This window comes from Lathamus discolor, chromosome 1, assembly GCF_037157495.1.
Source record: "Lathamus discolor isolate bLatDis1 chromosome 1, bLatDis1.hap1, whole genome shotgun sequence".
Taxonomy (NCBI): domain Eukaryota; kingdom Metazoa; phylum Chordata; class Aves; order Psittaciformes; family Psittacidae; genus Lathamus; species Lathamus discolor.
The window spans coordinates 10550081-10560137 of record NC_088884.1 but is presented as its reverse complement, the minus strand read 5'-3'; the positions used below and the strand labels follow the sequence as shown (position 1 = coordinate 10560137).

The window sequence follows — 10057 nt, the reverse complement described above, 5'->3', positions numbered from 1 at the left end:
GTTTATTCGTTACCCTTTCAGTATATTCCCCAAAGATAGAATGAGACAGACATGGTCCAATTATTCCTCTTTGGTAAGCTGTAATTCCTTGCAAACATCCTTTGAAGTTGGTACTAATCAATGTGAGGAAGTTTGGCAAAGTCCAGCCCAGTCTCAGTGTAAGTTAGCTTAAAAAAATAAAAAGGAAAACATAACTGAAAAAGAAATAGCAAATAGAACAGTATGCTCACTAAAATATTATTGCATGACCAGTCCAGGCCAGTCTTACCAGATTCACAAGCTTTGACAGTGATACCTCTAGACAAGGCAGGAAGCAGTACTTGAAAGACAAGGGTCAAATACAGAGAAAAACTGTGCTTTCTGAATTCAGCGTGGAAAGTCTTCCATATTTTTTATAAGTTTCCCCAAATACCGTATTTCCTGTTTTAGGAAAACTCTTTAGGAAGCAAGTTTTATGTGACTGCTAGAGCTGTGTGCCACTGAAAGGATTAATTGCAATATTTTCCCTATCTTATCTTGTGAAGCTATCTCTGAAGAGAAGCCACCCACCCCTAAGATGAAGCAGGAGCCCTGGTGATCGTGGCAGGCTTGTTCACCACACACGATGCCAGGTGTACAGCAAGCAGCAGAGGTAAAGACAACCGACAATTGGCAAACACATTATCAGTTGAAGGTCACAAACATTTATGCAGTGCTGCTAGGCATCATGGTGACAAATCTAATCTTTTTGTTCAGATCAGTCCAAGAAAATGCATGACTTTTTTTGCCTAGTAATTTTACAGTAAAATCTTTACTGTTAAATCTTTATGAGCCTGGGGAAAGAATTGCAGGAAGCCTGGACATTTTTATCAGTTGCCATGTGAGCTTGCTTCGCTGCTTACTGCAGAGGAGCTGAGTTCTCAGCATGGCTGAGAGTGCTTTATAGGGGTCAGCCTCTGCCTCTGAAGAGTCAGCTGTAAGCACTGTGAGTGCCTCTAAACATGCAAGAGAAATTGCTATGTATGGACCAGAGAGTACAAGCCAAGGCTAGGCTTGAATGGAAGACATTTACATTAACACCATACTGTTCGCTTTTCCCAAAGAAAATATCAATGTTGCATGTCCCTGCACTCAGAGAGAAGACACAATTCAAGGACTGACAATAGATACTTACTTTAAAACATTTTCTTTCTTTTTATTTTTTTCCTGATGGTTGCTACAAGCAAAGGAGGTATTCAGAAATGTAACTGCACAATACAAACACAGGCAGCAAACTAAGCTGATGGCATGAAAGGCGTATCTGAGAACATAGAGTTGACAGAATCTGAGTCAGATTTTGTTCGAGTAGTTTTTAAGATACTCTCAGCAATAATATTGTCATTAGGAAACAGTTTTACTTTCCCGTTCTGACCGTGTTTTGGTTCATGCACGGGTTCCAGGAAAACCACCCGTTTACCAGTACTGGCCTTCTTCTCATCAGCTGGCAGCTCTTGTGGCAGTGTGGAATTCAGTATTGATGAGTGGGCACTGCTTTGGTTCAGCTTCCTCTTCCTCCCTTTTGCCTTACATTGACATGGACATGGGGTCAGATAGAGATACAGCAGTACTAAAACAATACTGGCTACACAGGCAGCAAGGGTGGTAAAAGCTGTATTAAATGCTTCATGAGCATGAGACTTGTTCACTGTGAAATTGCTAACATTTATTCTAACCTCTATGGTCTCATTTAATAGTCTTTTCTTATTTATTGCAATGCAGGAGTACAGCCCTGAGTCCTCTAGCTGGGCATCAGTTATCTCCAGGCTGCCGTTACGGAACACCTTAAAGTTGTTGGTCTCCCTGTCTGGCTCCAGCAATCTATTGTCGGGACTAACCCAAACAAAGTGTGTGCCTGCATCACTGATTCTGCTGTCACAGTGTACAATCAGCCTGTCACCAACCTGGGCATCGTGAATAAACCCAAAGGCTTGGAAAGAGCTGTTGACGGTGCTTTCAGAGCAATTCAGGAAGTTATCGTGCAGTAAAGGCAGTTTATTGTAACCTTTTGGGTCTGATTGCAACAAACAGGTGTACTCATTTTTGAAGTCCACCACCGAGTTGAAGTGCCTTTGATACCAGAAGATTAGCATGGAGTACAGCGTACAGTCACAATAAAAGGGGTTGCCATGAAGATAAATTCCACTAAGATGTTTGGCCGACACTGAACTCAGGCGTTGAACAGGCATCAACTGGATGTGATTGAAGGAAATGTCCAGCAACACAAGGTCTGTCAGCTTATGTTTTCCAGTGTACAAGTCCAGTGGGAAATGCGAGAGCAAGTTATAGCTCAAGTACAGTTTCTGTAATTTGTACAATCCTCCAAAGGCTGGGGGCTCTATTTGTGTAATCTGATTGTTGTACAACAGGAGAACCTCCAGCACCCTTAGCTCCTGAAACACAGGGCTGCTCAGTGTCTTCAGGCTGTTGGACGACAAGTCTAGGTACTTCAGATTTGGGGTTGTGGAAAAGCTTCCAGTGATAATGCTGCTAATGCTGTTATGATTGATTATTAAGGTGTTCAGTTTCTCAAACAGTGCTGGGACCCATTCAGGCTCCAAAAACCCAATTCTGTTGTAACTCAGATCCAGCTTTTTCATACATTTATAAAGATTTCCTGGCACTCTAGAGAGGTTCTTATTGGTGCAGCTTATGATATCACTGGCACAGATGCAGGCTGCTGGGCACATCCCCGGGGCACTGCCACAAACGCTCATTGTGAAGACCAAGAGGCATGCCAGTCCTCTGCAGTTCACTTTAAAAACTCCAAGTTGAGTAGGAATTGTCCACCAGGTTAAAGACATTGTCATTGCCTCTTAGCTGTCTCCCAGTGCTTCTTGCCACAGATTGTATGTGCAGTTAGTTTCGTGCTAATTGCTGTCAAAAGAGGGATACAGAGGTACAGCATGTTAACATTTACAATTCATACCGTTCCTGTTTTCTTATGCATGCCTTTTGAAAAATACAGGAAATCAATCCTTAATGTTCCAGATGGTTAATTGTAAAATCTAGTTGTTTGTAGGTGATGTAAGCTTAACATTGGTTTTTAAGTAAACATGAAATACTGTACTTGTGTAAATATTCACACTGCAGATATGGTATTTTTTTTTCTCTTCAAAACCAATGCAACTGTTCTTCAGTCTTGGACCAAGAAATGCAATTTCTGATTGTTCATTAAAAAAAAAAAAAAATCAGAAATGCTCCTCTGTGTAACATAACTGGGCAATAGCATCCCCTACCTGTTTCCAAACCAACACAGACAGAAAATTCCTGGTACAGGACAGAAAAAGCCTCAGAAAAATGCTGTGTTCTTGTCTAGTGGGGAGCAGTTGCAACATGTATTTCTTCCCAATCAGAAAATGTCACACAGCAAAGAATTTTCTCAGACTACTTAGCTTTAAATGTCAAACAAATTCCCTTTTTTTTTTTTTTTTTTTTTCCCATGCCATAACTGATAGTTTAGGTAGCAGCAGTCTATTTTTAAAGTTATTCAAGATGTCCAATTGGAATATTTTGTATTCTGCTACTTCTGCCTTTGCCAACATAACTGTTAAGGAGGAAATCTACGCCTGGTGCCTACCTCAGGCACAAGTTTTGGGAACTTTCAGTAAGAATGAGTCAGCCATTTCTCAAAACTTAGTAGAGGAAAAAAAATATTTTGCTCATACTTAAATAGTAAGACCAAATCCAACCGTGTTATTTTCTATGAATATTTTAGTGTCACTATGGTTTGAAGCGGGGATGTAACATTTGGCAGGGTAGTGATTCTGTGCCAAAGGATATGCTTTTTGCCATCTGCAAAGAAAATGTACACACACTTATCAGTGTAATGAATATTTCTGTTCACTCTTGCTCTCCCTGGATAGCTGTTAAGAGTTTTGTCGGTAAATTCCCAGGTGGATCCATCTGCACTGATTATCCCCAACCCTTCACAGCTCGAATGCGGTATTCAGCTCCCACATATTGACCTCAGACTTATTTCTCCAGTCTCACCCAGCTGTTGGTAGAGTATCGGAGCAGGATCACCCTCACAATGACTGCTCTGCACTGCTCAGAGTGGCTATGGCCAGAAGCTGGGAGAGTGTGGGTGGGCAGCACCAAGGAGGAAAAAGAAGCAACCTCGTGTGGAAAGAAGCAGAATAAAAGGAGGAGCTGTATTCTCCGATGAGACAAGATGGATGAGGAAAGGATGAGTCTAGAGTATGAAAACGTTAAAATCAAAACCTAGAGGGTGGAGGACAACAGCACAGAAAAGAAGCCAAAGAAGGGGAGAGAGGAAGAAGGAGCATAAGAGACACACAGGGAACAAAGGGCAAAGCCAGGAGAGGAGGATGCTGATAGAGCATCACCATCGTTACTAATGAAGCAGTTGAGGAAGAGGTAGTTTGAGCATGCAGAAGTCAGTTAAGGCATATGAGACTGGAAAAGCGCATGGGGATGGTGTTAAGGGCAAGTAGAGAGTTAAACAGAAGAGGCAAGAGTTTCAGGAGGTGAACCTTAGAACATGCTCCTCTGGAGAATTTGCATCTGCTACTTATGAATCTAAGATTATATATGCAATTAATTAATATATGTGAAATGCACTAATTTCCACTCCAGTTCCAAATTCCACTCCTCTAACCCTCTGCCAGTCTGACAGGTTGCTGTTGTCTGCTGACAAATCCACTCTTAAGTCAAGTAGTAGAGGATGTGCTATGAATCTGAAGAGCTGAACCCTCTAATGACCCACTAAAAGAAGAAATATGAAGGCAGCAGGATACGAGAACTCACTTTTCACAAAAATTTATCTACACATTGATTTTAAATGTTTGCATTCACATTAAGAGAACGTCAAGACTGCAAAGTGAAGTGCTCAAAAATTCAAGTGTCAGAATTAAGGTTTTTTGTGCTGTATTAGATTTTCTATACAGTCCTCACTTATACAGTCGCTTAATTTGTTTTCCCCCAAAACCTTTCCTCACACTGTGCACAGGTTCTGAGGGAGAACAAGGAAAAGAACATGTGATTACATCAACAGCTCAGGAAATGCCTGTACCTGAGAACTGGAGCATACCCAAGCCTCTGCTCAGCATTCTCATGAGATCAGACAACTTATGAGAACTGGTAACTGTCAAGAAAATAATAAACATATGACAGTCACCAGCTTGACACTTAGAAAATAAGAAACCTCTGTGTATTAAGTTTGGGAAGGATTGATCTGAAGAAGTTCTGAGATGAGTGAAAAATGCTATGACTCTAGCTGGTACTTCTGACTGTAAGGGCTTCTACTTACTTCCCTGCCTATAAAAGCAATAGAGCAACACGACCTTAGCTATAGAAATATTGTAAAGATAAACAAATTGATTCTAATGAAAGCTTAGCATGAAGATTGATAGTCTTCTAGGCTTTTAGATCCTCCTGAAGTATATATATGTGTGGGGCTTTCAGTGGGAAGTTAGGAACCCAGAAGAATGGGGTTTTTAACCAGTCCTAAGCACCCTACTTGGTTGCTTTTGCTAGCTAGCTAATCTATGGCAATAACTAATAGATACAAATTCTTCTAGTGGGTAAGACCTATGAAGCATTATAGAAATGACCATCAGGAAATAATTCTGTACCTCAGTGTGGATTTGTATGGCATGCAGTACATAACACACAGTGGAAACACACTGCCGGATGAAAAAAGAATGTAATAACTGCTCATTTAGTTAGTATATTGCATGAAGAGAGGTACTGGAAAACCTTATACCATAAAACCATGTGCATGAAGACTGAATTATAGAGCAACCACAAAATAGGAGACAAACTGCCGTCGCACAGGTTGCCTAGGTTGCCTTTCCCACTAATATTTAAATGCCTGATTCTGCAACATATGCAGTCTAATTTTTAATGTAACTGTACTTGCAGTTTTGAAATGGCACTTTCAAAATCAGTTCCTATGTTGAGTATAACGGTGATCCTGGAGATACTCCAAATGGGACATACTAGATCAATGCTGTTTTGGAAGGGCTACCAAGTTTAATACACTAAACAGCCTTGCATATTTGTCCGTACCTACAACTATCTCACTACAAACTCTGAGATAGTCTGCAATCAAATCCCAAGGGCAAATCAGTGGCTGATGTAAATCAGCGTAATACCTTTGAGTTCTAAGGGGCAAAAACAGTTTGCAAGGGCTGAAAACTGGGTTGTCCATTTCCAAAGCCCACCGAGGTTGCTAAAAGAAAACTGTTTCAGATAACTTAACTTGCCTGGTGAGGCGAATCCAAATTACAGACACCATAAATATAAAACAGGACAAACAAGACTATCTGGAGAGTACCCTGACAAACAGAAACTTTCCTTGCCATGCCCACCTCACAGTGCGGTGCTCACATTCCCATCAGGTTCTTTGCCTTTTTGGAGGGTAGGAGTGTTGAGTTGCAACTTGCTCCTCAACCCTATTCCCCATACCTTCTTCATAGATTACACAGGATGGCCTATAAAGCCAAGCATGTTCAACATAAATATTTAAGACCTATGTGATCATTTGAACTTATTCAAAATGACTGCATAAACATTTCTGAGTTAGTAATGTGCACATGTTAAGTGGCAAGGAAGAACAAAGCCTACAGTCAGCCTTATATTAAAAAGTGGCATTTCGTTTCATCCCAGTACCCTTACTTCAGGTCTTAGAAAAGTACTACTTTACAAATTTCAGTATTACATTATTTCTCAAGAGAGATATTGCTATTAAATACTATGAGCTAACATGTGCCAACAGATTCTGGCTAAGTACTTCACCATTATTTCTGAATGGGCTGGGTAAATAGCTTTTTTGATTTATAGTAAAGTGAAGGGCACAGCTGGGAGTTTTGTACTTGAACTCTTTTCAAAGAAATCAGTTCTTTGTGGCGTTGAAGTGTGATATTTTAAGTTCACTGCCAAAAAAACACAGTACACCCCGAGATGAATCATCCATGCAGTAAGGGTGTACATGCTTAACTGTTAGAGAAGAAATGCAGGGTATACCCTCGTATCATAAGGAATATCTTCTGTTGTCAGAAACAGCTCAATTGACTACAACAGATCAACTCCTAGACGAGTTGAGGACTTGGCTCTTAGTTTTGATCTTTTTAATGTGTGTGATTGTTGCAGGGGTTGTAGTTTTTTATTGCTTGGTTGTGGGGTTTTTTTGTTTGTTTGGTTGGTTGCTTGGTTTCAACCTGTGTGCAAATAATTAGCAAATGGTTAGCTTTTCTAACGTTAAACAAACTGGATCGATTAATGCTTTACAGTAGGAATAACATCTTCCTGTACAGTGGCGATATAGATAGTCCCACGTTTGGCTCTCACTTTCTGCACAGTGAAAATGCAAGTATTTGCAGACAACCCTGCTGTACTACTGCAGGAAGTGTTGCGCCTCTAGAGAGCTCAAACACTAAAAACATTAAAGATTTCAGTCTACCCTCCAGAAGGTCCACACCATTTGTACATCTCCTATTTCTTTTCCTTGTGCCACGTCTCCTGTGTCTGTTCTGATTCTGAATGTTTCCCTACCTGGTCAGCCCACAAGTCATTCACACACCTTTGCACCTTCCCATTGACATTCAGTGACCACACAGCTTCTCTCCTCTTCTTACCAGTCTACATATCAGATGAACCAGGGCCATATTAGTGAAATATAATGATACATGCAATGAACCAGTGATGGCTCAGGTGTTAACAGTGTTTCCTCACAGCCCTTTTTGTTTTTTCCCTATGGCATTTGACAAGGCTTTCCTCAGGAGTTCAGAAGAAAAAGTGACACTTAGAATGGAGTTTTATTAATTTCTAACAACAATATTATACAAGTGCAATTATTCATGCTTTTAATCCTAACTTTAGGAGTCCTGCTTAAGTACAAAACACAGCCATTAATTACAAACAGGCTAGTGGCATCCTACATAATTAATCTTTCAAATGATACACTTGCAAGAAAGGTCTGAGTAAACTTCCATTTCCTTTGCGTGTGTTTGTGTGCGGGATGCTGTCAAAGGAAATGACCCTGTAGTGGCCACCTCACTCCAGGCTCTACTTTGCTTTTATTATTTTTGAGTGGGAAAGGCACTCTCTGCATTAAATCTGCCTAACAACTGTGCTCAGCATTTCTGACTGATCATATCTGGATTAACCCCAACCATCGTAATCCACGAGATTTAGCAACATGACAGATTGGACACCAGAGGCTGTTGGTGAGCTACATCTGGGTGATGTCGTGATACACTGGACTAAATCCCTGAAATGGGCTAAACCATGCTTGATGCAGGATCTAACAGTGATGAAAAAAATAAAGACTTTAGGTTACCTTTGCAGCAAGCTGATCCTGAGGTCAGTCTGGCAAATGGAGTGGTCTCTGGCCAGCACCTGGCCAGACCTCAATAGCGCTCAATTAGAGATTAATTTGTCCTAGCAACCTTAGTCGGTTAAAACTATCTTCTCCCACTCATCCCTCACTAAAGATTGAATTTCCCCAAAGACAGATAACTCACTTGACTTGAAGAAAACTGAGACACAGATGAGCAACTGAGTGACGTACCATGGAGCCTGAGTTGGACTAATCATCAGCAGTCTGTTTACGGCAGTACCAGCTACATGAAGTCAACACTGCAGCTCTTATCTCTCTTGAGGGAGTACAAGGGAAATAGGCACCAGTAAAACAACAAATGCATCCTTTTTTGCCATGTTCCTTTGTAAATCATGCTGCACCCTAGTTTAAACCTTGCAAATTACTTCAGTTGCTAAGGAGATCAGCAAATAATTAAGAAAAAAAATGCAATGGTAAGCGGCAGCGCCTGTTGCAGTATCAGTAACCAGTCTCCAAGCAATGCCAGATCTTACGAAAGTTTAGTTGCCCAGCGTAGGATCCTCACCGCCTCCGACAGCTTCTCTGACAGGCTAAACTTCAGAGAAACCCCCTTGCCTATGAAGGGGGGAGAAGAGGGCTCCTGCCAGCCTCCCGATGGAAACTGCCCGGTGCAGCCCCGCGATCCCTACCGGGGGTCGGCGGAGGGCAAAGTTTCGTCGAGCGGGACGGCCGGGCGGGCTGAGCCGGCGCTGCACCGGGGCACCCACAAGCACCGCGCAGCAGCCTCGCCTCACCCACCTACCCCCGAGGTGTCCCTGGCCGCCTTCCTCGGGCAGGCTCGACCACAGTCGCTCCGTTCCGCAACGGAGGTAGGAGCTGGGTCTCCACCGCCCGCTGCTGGGCTGCGCTCGCCTCGCTCTCCCGCTCTTCCGGACTCTGCCCGCCCGCCGTGCCCCGGCTACTGGAGGGGTGCCTGCTTCGCCACCCCGCCGGCCAGCGTTACCTGGAGTTCCAGGCGGCCGCTTCATGTCCGGGCAGCGCGGTGCCGTCCCCGACACCGCCGCCAGCCCCGGGCCCGCATGCTCCGCTGCCTCCGGGAGAAGTTGGGGGCTGCCGAGAGCGCGGCGGCGGCTCTGCTGCCCTCCCCCGCGGGCGCAGGCAGAGCTGGCCCGCTGCCCCCGGGGATGGAGCGGAGGCCCGGAGCCCGGTACCGGCGGCAGGTGAGGAGGGAAGGCAGGAGATTCCCGGTGACAGCAGCGCCGGGGTTTTTATCCCCTCCTGCCTCCGCCCTCGCGGTCCCCTGCGCCGCGCAGCGCCGGACTCCCGACGCGCTCCCGGGGGCTTCCGCGGCGGCGGGTCGGAGCCGTAGGTACCCCGGGGGAGGAGAGCACCGCCTGCCCCCGCTCCGCCCCTCGCCCCCCGGGGGGCAGCGGCTCCGGGAGGGGCAGTGCCCGCCCCGCTCCGCTCCTCTGCCCCTGCCAAGAGAGGGCAGAGCTCCCCCTTCTCCCTCCAGCCGATCAGGGTGGGCTCAGCTCCGCTGGTGCAAAGCGGCCCCGAGCCCGCCGTGCAGGTCCCCGGAGCCCCAGCTGGCGGCAGGCAGCCCAGTGCCGCCGCCGGGGAGGCCGGGTTTTCGGGAGGGCGCAGCAGAGGATGAGGTCGCCGTTAAAGGCATCAAAACTCCTTGTAAGCGGAGATGGGACCTCAGGGGGTTCATAAGGGGCGGATAAAGTTAAAAGG

At 44.5% G+C, this 10057-nt stretch overlaps 1 protein-coding gene across 5 annotated transcripts; it reads right to left on the bottom strand.

Annotated features, from left to right (window-relative positions):
- Positions 1-1153: 1153 nt before the first annotated feature.
- AMIGO2 (adhesion molecule with Ig like domain 2) lies at positions 1154-9842 on the bottom strand. Of its 5 annotated transcripts, none has more exons than XM_065686069.1 (2): positions 9324-9842; positions 1154-2892 (listed from the first exon to the last, which is right to left on the bottom strand). In XM_065686069.1, exon 2 carries the CDS (start codon positions 2823-2825, stop codon positions 1254-1256), a length of 1572 nt encoding a protein of 523 aa, XP_065542141.1. In that variant the 5' UTR covers positions 2826-2892; positions 9324-9842; the 3' UTR covers positions 1154-1253. The 5 variants fall into 5 exon arrangements, with proteins under 5 accessions (XP_065542141.1, XP_065542473.1, XP_065542386.1 ...); XM_065686401.1 differs by lacking the exon at positions 9324-9842 and adding an exon at positions 9123-9285; XM_065686314.1 differs by lacking the exon at positions 9324-9842 and adding an exon at positions 8854-9100.
- Between the last annotated feature and the right edge of the window lie 215 nt (positions 9843-10057).

Bases quoted from the DNA above. Each gene is read 5' to 3' on its own strand.
- AMIGO2 (XM_065686069.1), bottom strand. From the start codon at position 2,825: ATGACAATGTCTTTAACCTGGTGGACAATTCCTACTCAACTTGGAGTT.